The sequence below is a fragment of the Mus pahari genome, chromosome 1 (assembly GCF_900095145.1).
Source record: "Mus pahari chromosome 1, PAHARI_EIJ_v1.1, whole genome shotgun sequence".
Classification (NCBI taxonomy): Eukaryota; Metazoa; Chordata; class Mammalia; order Rodentia; family Muridae; genus Mus; species Mus pahari.
Genome location: NC_034590.1, coordinates 2,179,076 through 2,198,226, shown reverse-complemented (window position 1 = coordinate 2,198,226; position 19,151 = coordinate 2,179,076). Strand labels below are relative to the sequence as shown.

Genomic DNA, 19,151 nt, shown 5'->3' with positions numbered 1-19,151 from the left:
AGGAGATAAACAAGCACTATTTCGACTGTGTGATTAAGGACGCCGAGATGCCATGCTTCCTCTTTCGTGACTGTGTGTTCCATCCCTTCTCTCAGATTTACTGCCCTNCTGTCCTGGCCATTTTGCCCTCCCTCACTTGCCCCCTCCCACCACAGCACCACCACTTTTTGCTTTAACCTGGAGTCCCCCTCCACTCTTCTTCCGTTCCTCTTTGGACAAAGCTAATGTCTTCCTCCCCTGCTCTCCTTCCCAACCCCCAGTATTCCAGCCCTTCTTCTTAGTCCAAGACTTGGTGACTGGAGACTCTGGCAGTTTCTTGGGCAGGTGAGGAGAGACTGGCTGCTGGTTTGGGGTACTTGGCAGTGGAGAGGGAGATGTTCAGGACTCTGCTTGATCAATGTTTACCTCTGTTCTTCAGTTACGTGCTGAAGGTGGTGGGCGGTGGCCTCACACTGGACACCATCAGAGACTACACGGAGGAAGAAATCTTCCGTTACAACAGCCCGCTGGACACGTAATCCCTTGGGGGCCCCAGTCCACAGTTGGTGGGTCTGGTCTGTAGGGTCACCCCTCCCACTTCCAGTTAAGCAGGGGACTCTTTCTGCAAGCTACTCTCAAGGTGCCTCAGACAGTAATGCCTAGGGTTCCACAATCCTGCCCCGCCCACTAGGTCCCCACCCTTAGGTGCTAGGAACTATTTCTGCTCTCAACCCACTTTGACTTTATATGGGCCTGCATAGAACGAATAGCCTCATCTGGAAAACAAAGGTCGAAAGGACCACCGAGGACAAAAAGTTCTACATAATGTCCCACCAGAGCCCTGGAGTCGAGTGAGTGCAAGTCCCGAGAGCNCCACCCTCCAGGCTAGCCTTGAATTCACTGTGTAGTTGAGGGTGACCTCGTTCCTCTGCGTCTCCCACACAGGTTTATGGGGGTCTGAGTTTCCAACCCGGGGCTTGGTGTACGCCAGGCAAGCCTTCTACCTACTGAACTACATGCCCTGCTCCCCCACCCTGGTATTTTTGTTTCCACAGTCTCACTATGTGGCTCTGCCTATCCTCAAAATTACGATTGCCCTCCCTCTGAAATGTGGGGATTATAGATCTGCCCTTTGCACAAGCTTTTCCCCACCCCGCCCTCTAGCCCATTGTGCTTGTCTCTGAGAGCTTCCTAGATGGTCACCTTAACTGTCTTTGTGTCTCCAATGGAGGGCTCTCCTTTGGACAGAGAGGCTCTCCTGGAAGTCTGGCCCTTACTCTGCCTTCAGGCCTTAGCTCACATGCTCCTTCCTTCAGGAGGGCTTAGCCATGCCCTCCCCCCACCCCCCATGGGCAGTCAATCCCTCTGAACTCTCACATGCCTTTCTGACGCTGACCCTCTGCCTGCATATCTATCTCCTCACATTTTGGTCCTGGCCACTCAGATCCTGTCCCTGTCTCCTGGAGGACCTGTCTCTCTATAGCACAATTTGAATAGACACAAAATAACATTTTACAAATGAAGAAGGAACAAGTTAGCGCATGGTCAGAGTTCATTGACAGCTAAGTGGAGATGTGAACAAATGAAGAAACTATAGAGGACCTCATTATTATGCAGGGGCTGAAAACCATTTCTAACTCAATGAAAGAAAAACATAAGGCAGCAAATGTGAGGCTTAGATTTTGTTTTCTTCCTTCCTTTTTTTTTTTTTTTTTTTTAGGATTTATTTATTTCATGTATATGGGTGCACTGTCACTGTCTTCAGACACAGCAGAGGTGGGGGGGCGGGGATCAGTTCCCCATTACAGATGGTTGTGAGCTACCATATGTTTGCTGGGAAATTGAACTCAGAACCTCTGGAAAAGCAATCAATGCTCTTAATTGCTGAACCATCTCTCCAGTTCTAGGCTTAGATTTTTTAATTTAAGATTTTATTAAAAGAAACAAAAAAAAAGATTTTATTTATTGTATGTACATGAATACACTGTAGCTGTCTTCAGACACACCAGAAGAGGGCATCAGATCGGTTACGGATGGTTGTGAGCCACCATGGGGTTGCTGGGAATTGAACTCAGGACCTCTGGAAGAGCAGTCAGTGCTCTTACTCACTGAGCCATGTTTCTAGCCCAAGGCATTCCTTTTTGAACAGTGCCCATTCCCTTGATGTCTACAATATCACCCTTCTTGTAGATTCCAATGTATGTTGGACAAAGGAACAATGCCATGTTTCCTAAAAGGTCTGGAGAACATATACCAGGTGCCTCTCCTCTGTCCCTCTGTCTTAGTCACTTTGGCGAGTTACTAGAAGATGGCTGCTACAGCTGAGGGTGTCAGATCTTATTACATATGGTTGTGAGCCACCCTGTAGTTGCTGAGAATTGAACTCAGTACTTCAGTAGAGCAGTCAGTGCTCTTTCCCGCTGAGCCATCTCGACAGCTCAAGGCTTAGATTTTTTTTTTTTAACCTACTTTTAATCAGGGTTCTCAAATGCTTCAGCACCACATGAAATAGCCAGAAACTTCCACTTCAAAATGGACAAATTAACCAACTGCACCCAAGACCATGTTCAGTCTGGGTTTATTGAATANTGGACAAGAGGGAATTAGTGAGAAAAGATGTGAGTCTGTACTTAGCTGGTGTCCAGACTGTACTTGTGGGATGAAGGTGGCACACAGTAGGTCCACCATCCAACATCTGGTTCAGTTGGCAGGTCGAGGCAGCAGGCAGCAACTGAGCAGCCAGTCTGTTTGATGGCTGGTGCTCAGACAGCCTTATTATCTGAGTGAATGGAGTAGGCTGTTGAAGGCAGAGACTAGAGACTGGAAGTGTGGCTCCGTTGGAGGACACTTGCCTGCACTACTGCATTGAGTTGAGTCTTGGCCCAGCAGTAGAATGCTTGCCTAACTGTCATGAGGCCCCAAGTTCAGTCTGAAGCACCATGGTCACCAAGCAGCAGGCAGATTGGAGACACTAGTGTTTGCCCTGGCGTGTAGGTGCCACAGCTGTCTACTCTTGGACTTGTAGGTGGCTGTGTTTNGAGAATTCCCCTTGCTATGACATCATCCCCCAAAGCATCTACCCACCTGAGTTCTTCTTCAAGTTGTTAGTGAGCAATAGGTAAGCCAGGCTTATAGCCTAGGTATGTGTTGATGGTGGGGTGCAGTGTGCTAAGATTGTTCCTTGACATGATGCCCCACTAATTAACTCAATCCTGGACTCCATTCCCTCACCAGAGGTGTAGACAATAGCACATACTGTGACTACNAGCTNACCTTTATAGTGCACATCCATGGGCTACCACTCAGCAGCAAGCGGTCCTCCTTCATTGTTATGGTGAGTGGCAGCCAAAGGCTTCCTTACTGGGTGGAGAGGGGGTTCACCTATTACTATACCCCCACCCCGACCCCTTGTGACTGTTGTACTGGGCTTGCAGGTGTCTACCAGCTTCTTTATAGCCCTGGTTGTCTTCTACATCCTGTTCTGCCTCCTGTGGCCTCATATAGTGAAGGCCTGGGTCTCATTACGCTTGAAGATTTCCAATGCCATGGCACCAGAGTCCTATTATTCATATTCCTCCTCTTCTGGGGGCTTCACCCTCCATTCTCACAGCTCAGAGGGAAGTTTCGAGGGTCCCTCCAGACCAGGTACCAAAATGGACAATGTTCAAGCTAAGAAAGCATAGGTGGCCTGAGTCCCTGGTCTGTACTCTTCCTCATAAACCCTCAGGCCTCTCCTCATGGGAATGAAACCTGCCACCTTCCCAGGACTTTCTGGTTTGCTAGAATGTTCATGTCTCCTTCAGACCCTAATAAAGCCTCATTTCAGAATCAGTCCTGAGTCCTCAGAAAGGCTCATGTCTGCTTGGTTTGTACCAGCACAGCTGTAGTTAACTGTCAAAATATCAGAATCTTTTATTTTCAAGATGGCACAGCAGATAAAGGAGCTTGCTCCCAAGCCTGACAACCTGGGTTTGTTCCCCAGGCCTCATGAGACCTAAAGAGAGAGCTGACTCTGTGAATCTGTCCTCTCACATCAACATGGGCACATGCATGCATACTAACATAGTATTTTATGTTAAGCCAGGCACATGCCTTTAATACCAACTGGGGAGGCAGAGGCAGATAGAGCTCTAAGTTTGAGGTCAGCTTGGTCTACACAGCAAGTTCCAGGCCAGCCAGATCTATATAGACCCTGTCTGAAACCAAACAAATCAGAACAACAATATCAATCAGAACAAACAACGAAATGATGCTATCTAGCTAGTGTAGTGGCTCAGACTGACATCTGACCACTTAGGAGGCTGAAGGAACATAACGAATCTGAGTTTGAAGCCAGTCTGGGTTATTTAGTGACTTCCGGGCTAGCATGGACTAACCAAGAGAAAGATCCATTAAACCATCAACGATTTTAAAAATCAAGGTTGGAGAGATGGCTCAGTGGTTAAGAGCACCATCTACTCCTCCAGAGGTCCTGAGTTCAATTCCCAGGAAGCATCAACAATGAGTTCTGATGCCCTCTTCTGTCTTGTAGATGTACTGCAGATAGAGAGAGCGCTCTCTCTCTCTCTCTCTCTCTCTCTCTCTCTCTCTCTCTCTCTCAGATTTATTTAGTTTATGTATGTGAGTACACTGTTGCTGTCTTCAGACACACCAGAAGAGGGCATCAGATTCCCATTACAGATAGTTTTGAGCCACCATGTGTTTGCTGGGAATTGAACACTGAACTCAGGACCTCTGGAAGATCAGTCAGTACTGTTAATCACTAAATCCATCTCTCCAGCCCCAGATAGATCACTCACACATAGAAAATAAATCTTAGGGGCTGGAGAGATTGCTCAATGATTAAGAACATTGGCTGCACCTCCAGAAGATCTGGTTTCAATTCCCAGCACCCACATGGCAGCTCACAACTGTCTGTAGCTCCAATTCTAGGGCATCTGCCACCTTCAAACATGCAGGCAAAATGCCAATGCAAATAAAATAAAAAGCTTTTTTAAAAGTCAAGTGTGTTGTTGGTACGGCAGCTTGGAAGCAGTTCTAAAGCTTTTGTAGGTTTAGGTTTTTCAAAACCTATTTTAATAAGGGTTGTTAAATGGTTTACCCTCCCTTCTGGCCCAGCACCCACCAGAGGCAGTAGAAAGGAAAGGTTAACAGGGCAAAGAGGCATGTGGGCTGTTTAGAAAGTTCTTTTGGGTGACTCCAATCCTCATTGTCAGGATAGCAGCAGTTCAGTTCACACAAATCAGCCACGGAAGCTCAATCCACTCACAAACACCATTTACGAATCAGCAACCACAGTTCAATCCAGGAGAAACCGCAGGCGCTGCCAACCGGCCCGACGCTGCAAATGCTGCAGAAGCTGCTGGGATCTGATGAGAGGCTCTTTGGTGCATTTCTCTCCATGCTCAGTAAATGGGCAAGCTGAGCAGCGGCGGCAAAGCGTGGCAAGGCGAACCAACGCCACAGTGTTAGCCACTGCCTGTTGGGTTATACGCTTTCCAAACATCACATGTTCTCTTGAGTGTCCACTCTAGCAAAACATTACACGCCATTTTTTTCCAGGCAGCTTCCAGAAAAACATGTGTCTGTTCTCAGCAAAACGTCCTCCCTCATGTCTGCTTCAGGAAAACATACTCTCATAAGACACGGTTTCCAGAAAAACATGACACTACCGCATCTCCAAAGAAACCAGAAATTCCCACTTGAAGCTTTGATTTCCACTCAACAGTTTGATTTCCCCAAGAAACTATTCAAAGTGGCTATGTAACAGGCAGCTATGGCTGCCATCGCTCCAGGTGGCTATTCTCAGGGTTACCTGAGTACCCACCAGCAACTGAGCTCCTCTCATGCCACAGCATTCTCTCTACTCTCTGGGTACTGTCTGTGACCAGCATCATGCTCTAATATCTGGTACCCTGACTATAACAACCAGTGTCTATCTAGTTGCTCATGGACACTGAAAGGGTTTTGTAATAATAGTTACAGTCAATTCAGTGCTTGAGTATTCTACACAGAAGTGATAATTTATGATGTTGTGGTTGATTTTTTTTTTTATTACATTTATTTGTGTGTTTGGGGCAGGGGGTGGGCATACATGCCACAGCATGCACGGGGAGGTCAGAGAACAACTCAATAATAGATTTATCATTTGAGCTCTAGAATTCCATCTCAATCTTACCACAGGGGCAATCTCAATGGCCCCCTTTTCCCTCCTCCTCCTCCTCTTCTTCCTCCTTCCTTTCTCCTCCTTTCCTTCTTCTGTTTTTCCTCTTTTCTTCCTCCTCTTCTTTATTCTTCCTCTTTTTTAAGTCTTTCCATGTAGCAGAGTCAGCTGCATAGCAGAGCAACAGTAGGCCAAGATGCCCTTAAACCTGCAGACCTGCAGAGATTNTTTTTTTTTTTTTTTTTTTTTTTTNGTTTTTCGAGGCAGGGTTTCTCTGTGTAGCCCTGGCTGTCCTGGAACTCACTCTGTAGACCAGGCTGGCCTCGAACTCAGAAATCTGCCTGCCTCTGCCTCCTGAGTGCTGGGATTAAAGGCGTGCACCACCACGCCCAGCTTTAAATAATTGTTTTGTATGTTTAAGTACTTATCTGCATCACGTGGTGCCTGGTACTGGTGGAGAAGAGGAAAAGGCACTGGATTATACCTCCCCCAGCCTTGAGCAGGCTGGCTCAGACCTTGCTGCCACTGAGAATGAGACCACCTGGGTGGAGCCTTCCTGCCTAGATGGTCTATTGTTCTGTCACCCACACTGTTCTTCTCCAAGACACTGCTACCTGCTGAGAGGCAGAGAGATTCCTGAGACAGCAGGCAACTCAGTGATTATACCTTCCTGCCAAACTAGTGCTGTCAGGCAAATTGCTTACAGGCTGGTGACAGGCATCAAGAGTGAATCTGCGGGAGACGGGCTTGCCCCCTTTATAAGCACAGAATTTCAGTAAACTTTGGGCTTTTATCAGCAGTTGTCTTGGCCTCCTCTCTTTCACGCCAATTATTCTCTTTTAGCCTCAGTCTGCTTTTCAGGAGGACCCGGTTTGTGTGGCCGCTGGCGGCCACACTGGATTCCTTGGAGCTGAAATTACAAGTGGTTGTAAAAGAACATATGGGAGCTGGAAACCCAAAACTGGATCCTCTGAGAGCCTCCGGTGCTTTTAGTGGCTGAGCCACAACTTCTGCACTTCCACGTCTCCCTCTCCCTCTCCTTCCCCCTTCCCTCTTTTCTTTGGATCTGAGGTCTCATGTAGCTCAGGTTATCCTTGAACTGGTTATATAACTGAAGGATGACTTTGAAACCCTGATGCTTCTCCATCTCCCAAACCCTGAGATTACAGCTTTCCCTAGCATACTGTCCTCAGCATTGTTAGCAAAGGCTTCGGGTCTGGCCCCTTGGTGTCCACCCAAATCTGTAGTTTTAGCACTGAATGTGGGCTCTGACCTTAAACCTTCCATCTTCACCCTCGGAGGCTGCAATCATGTGTCACATTGCTCAGAGAAAGAAGGGATGAGCCACAAGTCATATCAGTCCCTCAGTTCAGGGTCTACACTGTACCAATCACATGCCCACAAGCCAGGAAGAGCTAGGAGCCATTCCTAATCCCATCCCAATAGAGCAATGTGACAGGTAGGCATGGTGGCGCAGGCCTTTAAACCCAGCACAGAGGAGCCAGAGGCAGTCAACCCCCTATCCTGAGAATAATGTATTAGGGCTACTTGGGGGATTGGTTTCAGAATATTTTGGGGGTGATATTTATGTATCCATAGAAGTGGATGTTGGATAAAATTGGGAAATTCTGGCTGGTGAGCTGGCTACGCAGGTAAAGGTGCTCGTTGCCAACCCTGGCAACCGGTTTGATCACCAGAGCATGCGTGGTGGAGAGAAACATCTTTCCTACTTTGTTCTCTGATACTAGTGCTGTGGCAGTCTCCCTCTTGAAAATAAATTAGTGACTTTATTTTAAAAAACAAAAAAAAACAAACAAACAACTTCTCGGGCCGGAGAGATGCCTCAGCTTTAAGAGGTCCGACTACTCTCCTAGAGGTTCGGATTTCATGTGTAATGGCATCTGATGCCCTCTTCTGGCGTGCAGAGGTACATGCAGATAGAGCACTCACATACATAAAATACATAATCCTTGTTTTTCTTAAAAAACAAGAGTTCCTGCGTGGTGGTGCACACCTTTAATCCCAGCACTTGGGAGGCAGAGGCAGGCAGATTTCTGAGTTCAAGGCCAGCCTGGTCTACAGAGTGAGTTCCAGGACAGCCAGGGCTACAAAAAGAAACCCCGTTTAAAAAAAAAAAAAAAAAAAAATCAAAAAACAAAACAAAACAAAAACCAAAAAGCAACAAGAGTTCCTGGACATCCAGGGCTATCCAGAAAAACCCTGTCTTGAAAAACAAAAACACTTTTTTTTTTTAAAAGAAAGACTTCTAGGACAGCCAGAGCAACCTAGAAACCCTGTCTCCAAAAACAAACAAACAAAATACAACAATAATAATATAATAAAAACCATGAAATCTCTTTTTTGTGACATTTAAACCATAGGCATGTATGATTTTTGAAATAGTTCATGCATCTATGTCTAAATTGTTTATAAATTCAAAGAAACATACTGACAACCTTTAGAGATGCCAGGGAAGTCTCAAGGATTTTACTGTCTAAAGAAGACCTGAACAAAGAGGGCATCAGGAGACATGTTTACAAGAAAGGGAAAAATCTCACTCAGCCCCACCTTTAGATAGCCATAGGCAACTAAGGATGCTAAAAGAAAACAACCATTTTTTCGAGGAAAAAGACCCTCGATTTGCTAGCAAAGAACTGGTCGTCAGCCCTGAGATCATATATACACAAGTAGCATTATATGAACTGAGCAGGTTGCATTTATATATTTAAGAATATATAGGGCTGGAGAGAGGGCTCAGCGGTTAAGAGCACTGACTGCTCTTCCAGAGGTCCTGAGTTCAAATCCCCAAATCACATGGTGGCTCACAACCATCTGTAATGAGATCTGATGCCCTCTTCTGGGGTGTCTGAAGACAGCTACAGTGTACTTATATAAAATAATAAATACATCTATTTTTAAAAAATAAGAACAATATAACAGAGAACATAAGACAAAAGGCTGTGAATGTGGCAGGGTTATGTTACATGGGAATTGTTGGAGGGAAGAAAGGGAAAAGGAATATAATGTAAAATTTAACAACCCCCTCCCCGGAACCCTTTTAAAAATGAGCCCGGAGTAGTGGCTCAAGCCTTTTTTTTTTTGGATTTTTCGAGACAGGGTTTCTCTGTATAGCCCTGGCTGTCCTGGAACTCACTCTGTAGACCAGGCTGGCCTCGAACTCAGAAATCCACCTGCTTTTGCCTCCCGAGTGCTGGGATTAAAGGCGTGTACCACCACGCCTGGCCTTTTCTTCTATTTTTAATGTTTATGAGTATACTGTAGCCATCTTCAGACACACCAGAAGAGAGCATCAGATCCCACTACAGATGGTTGTGAGCCACCATGTGGTTGCTGGGAATTGAACTCAGGGCCCCTAGAAGAGCAGCCAGTGCTCTTAACTGCTGAGCCATTTCCCCAGTCCTGGCTTAGACCTTTCAAAACGTACTTTAAGCCGGGTGTGGTGGCGCACGCCTTTAATCCCAGCACTCGGGAGGCAGAGGCAGGTGGATTTCTGAGTTCGAGGCCAGCCTGGTCTACAGAGTGAGTTCCAGGACAGCCAGGGCTACACAGAGAAACCCTGTCTCGAAAAAACAAAAAAAAACAAAAAACAAAAAAAAAACAAAACGTACTTTAATAAGGGTTCTCAAATGCTTTGATCCCCTTCTAGCCCATCACCCAAAGGTAGGGGAAAAGATGGTAAATAGGACGAGGGGATGTGGAGCTGCTTAGTAGTAGTTCTGTGGGGTGATTTTAACCTCCATTGTCAGGGTACTAGCAGTCCAGTTCAGTACTGTCAGAACACCAAACATGAATCAGCAGTGGTGGCAAGATCCGGCAGAAACAGCCAGGCCTCTGCCTGCATTGGCACAAGTCAGTGAGAGTGGTCAGAATTACCGGGGACACCAGAAGGTCTCTGGCACGCTTCTCTCAATGAGGTGGAGATGAGCGAAGCAGAGAGACCAATGGGGAGAGCCAAGCAAAGGGTGCGCGCCCTCACTGCAGTCCTCCTTACACTCTCTCCAACATCACCTGTCCTCTCACAGCAAGGGTCTCGCTTCAGCAAGATATCACATGACTCTACATCACACAACTCAACCAGAAATCTCCACTCCAACCCTGTCTTGAAAAATCAAAACAAACAAAAATCCCATTTGGTATGTACAAATGTGTGGCCTGATGCTTTCGGAGATCAGAAGAGAGTATCAGATTTCCTGAAACTGGAGTTAGAGTTATCACCGTGAGGGTGCTGGGGATCCAACAGCAAGTAGTCTCGACCCCTGAGCCACCTCTTTAACCTGTACTAAAGATATGTATAACTGGGGCTCCACTTCCTGGCCTCACTTCTGCCAGGAGACCACACACACACACACACACACACACACACACACACATGTAATTTAAAAATATATTTAATATTATGTATATATTGTTGCTAACAGCTACAGGATGCTGCCTAGATTGTGATATGATAATCACTGAAATGAGCAGTTGACAAAACTGGATACTCAAGTCAAAATTACTTAGCTAAAACCAGGGTAAGCCATTTCTTATGTCTCATGTATCCATTCCACAGAGAAAAAGGCCCGTGTCTTCTGCACTTGAAAGCCAGACTGACTCTGCTCAAGTTGCTGTGGAGACCACAGAGACCAAAGAGAACGGTTGGCTAGTGGACTCTGTCATTTTTTAAAACAATATATAACTGATATATAACTGCTAGATTTTTGTTTATTTACCAGAATTCTGACTACATTGACAGCAAAGACAGCGGCTAGAAAAAAGTTTCACAGATGTAATCTGTTATCTCCTTACCTAAACTGTTTCCATTAATTAAATTCTTCATATTTCCTCTTCTTGCTATGCCACTGTCCTAACATTATCTCATTTCCTATAACTTTGCCTAACTCTAATAAACACTCCACTATACGATCCAACTTTTTAAACTTGTTCCTTCTGTTCCACAAAAGGCTCATCTTAAAGACTGCTCATGTTGATAATTCATGTTATTATCTCTTTTATAAACTTATAAACTACAGGAAACCCACTCAGCTACCTCTCATGGACCAAATAGGCTCCATACAGATAAGTACATCTGCACAAAGTTCCCACTTGTCACCTAGTCCAAAGGGTGAGATTCCTCTGGGTTTCAAATGTACATCTTAAAATTTTTTTCTTTATCCCAAACGTACTTAATCATATTCTCTACCTATAATAATGTGTTCCAACATCTTGTCAAGACCAGACGCTTGCTACATCCAGGACAGCTCCAGAGAAGCAACCTTCAGATGCTCCAATCTTCTCTCAGACACAGACGCTTCTTGTCCTTCTGTCCTACCCTCAGATGGCTCCACAGACCCTGGACAGCAAGGAAGCAGCCAACTCTCCTAAGACTGGACAAACATCCCCCATACCCATCCTCTGGGCTCCCCAGAGATGCACCGCCCCAAGGTCAGCAGGAAGCAGCTGGGTATCACCACGACCCTATTCCTGCTTCGCTGTCATCTCTTTCTATTTTTTTCTTTTTTAACTAAACCAAAATGGGGGAATGTTGGTATTCTGTCTGGGCTCCACCCCCACAGTTTCCTGGCAGCAGCCAGGTGGGCCTGACCCTTTATAAAAGAGGCTGCTTGGCCCCTCCTCCCTCTCTCTCTTGCCCCCTTGCTTGCCCTCTCTCCACATGGTCACGACCGGCCTCTACTTCTCTACTCTCCCCTTCTCTCTGCCTTTCTCTGCCTCTGCTACCCTCTTAACTCCCCTCCCCATGCCCTAAATAAACTCTATTCCATGCTAAAACATCATTCAGATGGCACCTCAGGGGGAGGGGATGCCTTGGCATGGGCCCATCAAGGCACCCCCTTCCCCCACAGCTCACCACACCAACATAGAACATATTCTTATATCTCTTTATCTTTTTATGATCACAACATCTATTTTTTTTGTTTTGTTTTGTTTTGTTTTGTTTTGTTTTGTTTTGTTTTGTTTTTCTGAGACAAGGTTCCTCTATATAGCCCTAGCTGTTCTGGAACACTTGGCATAGATTGGACTGGCCTCAAATTCTACCTCCTAAGTGCTAAGCCACTACACTATACCCAGTTTCCATAACTGTGTGTGTAATGTTTTTCAAGACAGGGTTTCTCTGTGTAGGCTGTGCTGGAACTCACTCTGTAGACCAGGCTGGCCTCGAACTCAGAGATCTGCCTGCCTCTGCATCCCAAGTGCTGGGATTAAAAGCGTGAACCACAAAGCTCAGTCTGTAATTCTATTTTAATTTCAAAAATAAGAAAAAAGGGAATAAGAAAAAAAAATAAGAGAAATGGCTCAGTGGTTAAGAGCACTGACTGCTCTTCCAGAGGTCCTGACTAAAATTCCCAGCAACTACATGGTGGCTCACAACATCCATAAAGGGATCGAATACCCTCTTCTGGTGTGTCTGCAGACAGCCACAGTGTACTCATATACATAAAATGAATAAATCTTAAATCACACCTGCTAGTCCTCTCAGCCAGCCTTTGTAGTGACACCTGACAGTTTTCCAAATGGCTCCACATCGCCATCTCTTGACCTAGAGGCGGTCCCCTTAAGACGGACATTCCACGGGCCGAAGCCAGCGCGGGCGGCCACGGTGACTCCAGAAGGGCGGGGCATTGTGGGTATTGTTTTCGGTTGGAGCAAACCGACTTTCGTTCACCGTTTTGAATGACAGCAGAGGCGGAGCGGCGGCATGTTCATTAAGGGCCGGGCTGCGAAGACGCCGGGAGGAGAGCGGCGGCGCTCCTCCCGCGGGGGGCGGAAGCTGGCAGTGGTAGCTCCGCCTCCAGCTTTGGGCTCCACCTCCCGGCCTCACTTCCGCCGGGAGGCCATCGCTCGGCATCGCTGCCGTAAGTCCGGTCGGCGGCTTGCCGCGTCACGAGAGATGGCGGCAACAGCGGCTACAGTGAACGGATCGACCGCCGTCTCGAGCTCCGGACCCGCGGCCACCTCGGGCGGGATCCTGCAGGCGGCGGCCGGCATGTACGAGCAACTCAAGGACGAGTGGAACCGGAAGAGCCCGAACCTTAGTAAATGTGGAGAAGAGCTGGGCCGCCTGAAGGTACGAGGTCGCCGGGTCCTAGATGCCTAATGCTTGGGGGAAGGAAGGTGACAGACGGGAGATCAAGGCTAGTAGAGCCGGCCGAGGGATGGGAAGAGCGAGGTTCGGCCCCTGAGGTGGCGGTAAGGGAGTGATGATGGAAAGAATGGCAGAATCGAATGAGATGGTTCGAGCTTTGGTACTTTGGAGGGAGGCAGAAGTGGGATCGGTGACAAACGGGGAGGTAGTGAAAAGAATGAGGCTGAGGTGACGGGACGTTGAGGGAATGTGTGGTAAATAAAGCCCAGGTAAGCTGTGAGCGCGCAGAGGTTAGGAAACACCCGTGCGAAGAGGGGCAGCAGGAGCAGTTTGAAGCCATAACGAACCTAGAAGAGCACGCGTTTCGGTTGTAAACACATTCCGGCGGACAGAAGTCCAGCCTGGTCTTCCATAGCGAGTTTGAGGAGGCTGGGCTACATAGACTTCGTCTCAAAAGTATATATAATAATAATATTAAGTAAACAACAACAAAGTATGTATTGGGTCCCTACGTTTACTCAGGAATGGTGTCTGGGATGGACTTGGGGGAAAGGTAAAAGCAGTGCCCCACACTCCTTGTTAACCCCTTCCCCGGCACGCTGTGGTGGAGAAGGTCTTCCCAGACACGATGTCCCACGCTTGTAATCCTAGCACTGGAGAGGCTCACACCAGCATCTCCAGTTCTAGACCAGATTGGCCTGCCTGGGGAGATGCTGTCTTAAACAAAACAGAAACCTTAAACAAGCTAAAAATAGCAACAGGAAGAATTGAGGTCATGGGCGCTTGCCCACCCCGTGATCCCACGGGATCAGGCACCGAGTGCCTCGTGTTTCTCGGTGGAGTTACTAATATTTGTAAGATGAGGTAATCCAATTGGTATTCTGTGCTCTTGGGCTCTGTGATGTTTGCTTTACAAGGACTGACTCCGCTAATACTCATGGCAGTTGTGTGGGTTAGGATGCATGCAGGCTTTTCCAAGTAGGAACATAAAAGTCCAGAGAACGTAAGTAATCTATATTTGAAATCTCTTCTTCATTCCTTCCCCTCAGTTAGTTCTGCTGGAGCTCAATTTCCTGCCAACCACAGGGACCAAACTGACGAAACAGCAACTCATTCTGGCCCGTAAGTGTCACTAGGGTGGGTGGAGGACCTTTGTAGGAATGACTGGGGTGGTGATCCCAGGAGGGATTCAAGCCACCACCTGAGAACCCCTGTCCCCTTCCTCACAGGTGACATTCTGGAGATCGGGGCCCAGTGGAGCATCCTGTGCAAGGACATTCCCTCCTTCGAGCGCTACATGGCCCAGCTCAAATGCTACTACTTTGATTACAAGTGAGGCTGGGCCCTCTAGGGAGGGGCTGGAGCAGGGTGGGCGGTTCCTTGTACCTCTGGCCTCCTCACCTGAGAACTGTCGCCGCCCTGAGCTCCGTCCCTGGAAGCCGGAAGAGTGAGGCTTGGATTTGTTTGTATACCCCAACACCAGAGGGGTCTGTGGGATCCCGTTACAGACGGTCGGTCGTGAGCTGCCACATGGGTGCTGGGAACTGACCAGGACTTCTCAAAGTGCAGAGCTCTTCAGGCATCTAGTGCTCTTCACTGCTGAGCTATCTCTTCAGCCCTCCAATCTGTTTTCCCTTATCTAGCCCCACACTATGTCCCCTCTACCCAGCGTGGCGACTATTACCCCTTCCTTCTCCCTCTAGCTGACATCATCTATAACAGCCAATAGGATGCTACTTTGCTTCACTATTTGCTGGTTTTATTTTGTTTGAGACAGGGTTCAAGGTGGTCCACCTGCCTACACCTGGAGATTATATGTAGTGCTGCCCCCTGCTGGTTTGTTTGTTGTGGGGTTTTTGTTTTGTTTTGTTTTGTTTTTTTAAAGATTTTATTTATTTATTTATTATATGTGTTTACACTGTAGCTGTCTTCAGACACTCCAGAAGAGGGCATCAGATTTTTCTTATGGATGGTTGTGAGCCACCATGTGGTTGCTGGGATTTGAACTCAGGACCTTCAGAAGAGCAGTTGGTGCTCTTAACCGCTGAGCCATCTCACCAGCCCCCGTGGGGTTTTTTCCTTTGTGTTTTTGTTTGTTTTGTTTTGTTTCTGTGTAGCCTTGGCTGTCCTAGAGATCCACCTGACTCTGCCTCCTGAGTGGTGGGATTAACAGCATGGGCCACAATACCCAGCTGTTGTTGTTTTGTTTTGTTTTTTTAAGATTTATTTATTTTATGTATGTGAGTACACTGTAGCTGTCTTCAGACATACCGGAGGCATCAGATCCCATTACAGATGGTTGTGAGCCACCATGTGGTTTCTGGGAATTGAACTCAGGACCTCTGGAAGAGTAGTTGGTGCTCTTAACCACTGAGCTATTTCTCCAGCCCCCGCCCCCGCCCCCGCCCCCGCCCCCGCCCGTTGTTCTTTGAGGCTATGTCTTGTGTGCCCTAAGCTGGCTGAGAACTCAGTTGTGTAGTAGCCCTTCCAGTCTGGAACTTTGGATGCTCCTGCCTGTGCCTCCAGGTGACCAGGATTGCAGCTGCGCACCCCGTGTCTGGTTTCTGAAGTGCTGGGGATTGAACCACAAGTCGTTCTTTTGAGGGACACACTCTGCTTACTGAGTAGCCTCTGGATGCCATGCTTATGGCTTTACTTAGGACAGGCTACTTACTTCACTTATGTTTACTGAACGTGCCCTTATGGTGTGGATGCTGGTTAGCAGATGGGAAACAGGCTGAATCACTGTAGTCCATGTGTGCTTGGAACATACAGCTGTGGCTCTTCTTGCCTCTCTGTACCTGACTTGTCTGAACTTCTGCAGGTACTTGTAAGAATTCTAGAAGGTAGATGAGGAAGTTGGATAGCTCCCCAGTACCTGTTAACTTTGGTTTCTTCCTGCCCCCTGGCTTACAGAGAACAGCTTCCTGAGTCAGCCTATATGCACCAGCTCCTGGGCCTCAATCTCCTCTTCCTGCTGTCTCAGAACCGAGTGGCTGAGTTCCACACAGAATTAGAACGATTACCTGCCAAGGACATCCAGACCAATGTGTACATCAAACACCCTGTGTCCCTCGAGCAAGTGAGCCTGGGCAGGGGAAGGGAGGTCCTGGGTGAGGTGGGTGGTGCCAGCTTAGACTTTAGGAAGGTTTCCTGGAAGGATGATCAGCCATTTTCAATCCACCAACTCTTTTAACCAGCAAAACAGGTATGTGCCAGCACCAGGGAAGGTTTTCATGTTAAGGCAAATCAAACAGATGAAGCCCCTAATCTAGAGTCCATGAAGTGTGGAGGCAGATAGGTACCAAAAGAATGAGTTACCTGTGTGGTATGTGAGGCACTAAGTGTTACGGGGACCTGGGCCTGGGAGGGGTCAGAGACGGTCAGAAAGGCTAGAGATCATCTTCAGAGGCAGTTTGTGTCCTGAGGCACAAACCTCCTGCCATAGTTAAAAGACAGCAAAGAAGACAGTGGAAGAAGGCTGGAAAGTCGGGTCAGGGGTGAGGCGTGGGTGCTGAGGCCTGCAGAGGACTAAGCTGTGAGAAGGGTGGCAGAGTGGCAGTGGGCCAGCAGTTTAGGGGTATATGGAGTGGGAGCTGAGGTTGATACACCTCCTTCTCCCCTTCTAATCGGAGGTTAGATGCCAGCTTAGAGGCTGCCAGGGTGAGTGTGTAAGCCACGTGGGTCTTCTTGGAAGAGGAGGAGCCCAGTCTCCCAGGGATGGTGGGCTAAGTGGCAAAGGGTATTGTGGTAGAGCGGGAATTGGGAGGCACCAAGGGAGCAAGGAAAGCCTGTGCCACTCCATCCTCTTCCTCTTCTCCCTTGGCTTTGGCAGTACCTCATGGAGGGTAGCTACAACAAGGTGTTCCTGGCTAAGGGGAACATCCCTGCCGAAAGCTATACCTTCTTCATCGACATCCTGCTGGATACCATCAGGTACGTGGGGTTCAGGCCCGACTTCCTGGCCTTGTTCGTCCCCTACATGCCACACTGCCTGATGCCTGTGATTGACGCCCTGGTGTTTCTCATAGTGTGTCCCCCAGTCCCTCCCCCTCTAGGGGCCACAATCAGAACCTTGTGTAAACTAAAGGAATGCTCTACTGCTGAGCTGCCCTCAAGGGTGTCATGTAGCCGAGGCTGGCCATGACCCTGTTCCCCCTGCCTCCACCTCCCACAGTGCATGCTGGGATTACAAACACATGGTCTATGTGGTGCTGGGGATAGAGCCCAGGCATTCTAGACAAGCTCTCTTGTTTGTTCATACAAGAACCTCCTCTAGACATCTGAAGAAGGGTGTTGTGTTCTTTTGAAGGTTCCTATGTGAAAAGGCTTACTCAGAGACTGAGCTGTGGGTCCCTTTTGGCCCATGCATGCTTTGTGACTGGTCAAGTTAGTCCCCATTCTCTCTCAGCCCTCAATACTGGAGTCAGTCAGGGTCTGGAAGTTGTCTGCCCAGTGATGAGAACTGTCGCCTTCCCACAGGGATGAAATCGCAGGATGCATTGAGAAGGCCTATGAGAAAATCCTTTTCGCTGAGGCCACCCGGATCCTCTTCTTCAGCACACCCAAAAAGATGACAGACTATGCCAAGAAGGTGGCTGGAGTGTGGGACACGGGACTACGGATCAGGGTTGGGGGAGGGAGAATAATTGTTCCCTGTCTGAACAGTGTCAGTGCACAGTGTGGATAGTCTAGGGGACATCAGCAGAACAAAGACTGCCCATGACTAAACCCGGTTGTGAGACTTCAGGCAAGTGGCTCAGCCTCTCTGAGCTTGCTGGCCTTTCCATAGAGAGAGGCTGGAGTCTGACAGGCGTGTGGAGCCTAGCACAGCAGCTGGCTCCAGCTCTAAGGAATACTCTGCATCTTGACTTTGTCCTAAGAACTCCTTAGAAGCAGCCACTTATTGGTAATGGTTACACTGCTTCATTTCAGTGGTGCAGTGCTCCCAGGGATGGTGACTCTTGCTACCCAGTGACCTTGGGTTCCCAGGAGGCCGGAGAAGAGGCAAGAACAGTGAGGTTCTCAGGCTGGGCAGTTGGTCTAAGGCAAGAACAGACTGTCAGAGGGCTAGTGTGCGGGGCAGCGGTGGCACTGGCACCGGCGCCGGCCGCATCAGAGGGCTAGTGTGCGGTGGTGCTGGCGCCATCCGCTTGCTGTGGACCAAGTACAGTGCTTACTCAGAGGCTTTGTTGGTCCCGTAGACCAATCTTAAACGTGGGGAAACTGAGGCACAGAGGAAATCACACAGTGGCAGTAATCCATGACAAAAGAAGCCATGGTACACTGGGAGGTAGCTGCACAGGGTGGGGAGCAGCCTGTTGGCTCACCTACCTATTTCTCATCTCTCTTCAGCGAGGTTGGGTGCTGGGCCCTAACAACTACTACAGCTTTGCCAGCCAGCAGCAGAAGCCAGAAGACAGCACCATCCCCTCTACCGAACTGGCCAAACAGGTCATCGAGTATGCCCGGCAGCTGGAGATGATTGTCTGAGCCTTGACCAGCAAACCCAGTATAGGCTGGCCTCCAATAAAGGCAGATTAACCTCTAATGGGCCCTAGTCTCCCCAGTGTGATGGTGGAGATAATTGCTCCTGGAGAACCTGGGAGTACGGGAAGCCTTTGGGTCCCCTGGGTGAGTGTTTCCCAGTTGTCATTGCTCTGGGCTTTAAAGTATAGATGCCCAGTGACCCACAGGAGAACACAGGCCCGGATTGAGGGACTCTTCTAGCCAGCTGTGGATGCGTTTTGAAAGTATAGGGCCAAGGGACTAGATTTTTTTTTTTCCAGTGAAGCACTGTGTGTCTCAGTTTAAAAAAAAAAAAATTGTTGGCCATGGATTAAATTTTAATTTTTAAAATGAGACATGAAACTGACTTTTGTCTATGGGCTACCATTTGAGCCC

At 48.0% G+C, this 19,151-nt stretch overlaps 2 protein-coding genes across 2 annotated transcripts in view; both read left to right on the top strand.

Annotated features, from left to right (window-relative positions):
* The window catches only part of Catsperg (cation channel sperm associated auxiliary subunit gamma), a 33,058-nt gene extending 29,387 nt beyond the window's left edge, over positions 1–3,671 (top strand). The window contains 7 exon segments of the mRNA XM_021211162.1: positions 3–72; positions 261–324; positions 419–514; positions 741–830; positions 3,005–3,097; positions 3,214–3,313; positions 3,414–3,671. Of these exon segments, the coding sequence (XP_021066821.1) occupies positions 3–72; positions 261–324; positions 419–514; positions 741–830; positions 3,005–3,097; positions 3,214–3,313; positions 3,414–3,671 (771 nt within the window).
* Positions 3,672–12,809: 9,138 nt separating this feature from the next.
* Psmd8 (proteasome 26S subunit, non-ATPase 8) lies at positions 12,810–19,111 on the top strand. Its single transcript, XM_021200159.1, has 7 exons — positions 12,810–13,229; positions 14,297–14,369; positions 14,477–14,579; positions 16,164–16,329; positions 17,083–17,183; positions 17,730–17,841; positions 18,603–19,111. The coding sequence occupies exons 1-7, from the start codon at positions 12,861–12,863 to the stop codon at positions 18,738–18,740; spliced, it is 1,062 nt and encodes a 353-aa protein (XP_021055818.1). The 5' UTR covers positions 12,810–12,860; the 3' UTR covers positions 18,741–19,111.
* Positions 19,112–19,151: the final 40 nt, after the last annotated feature.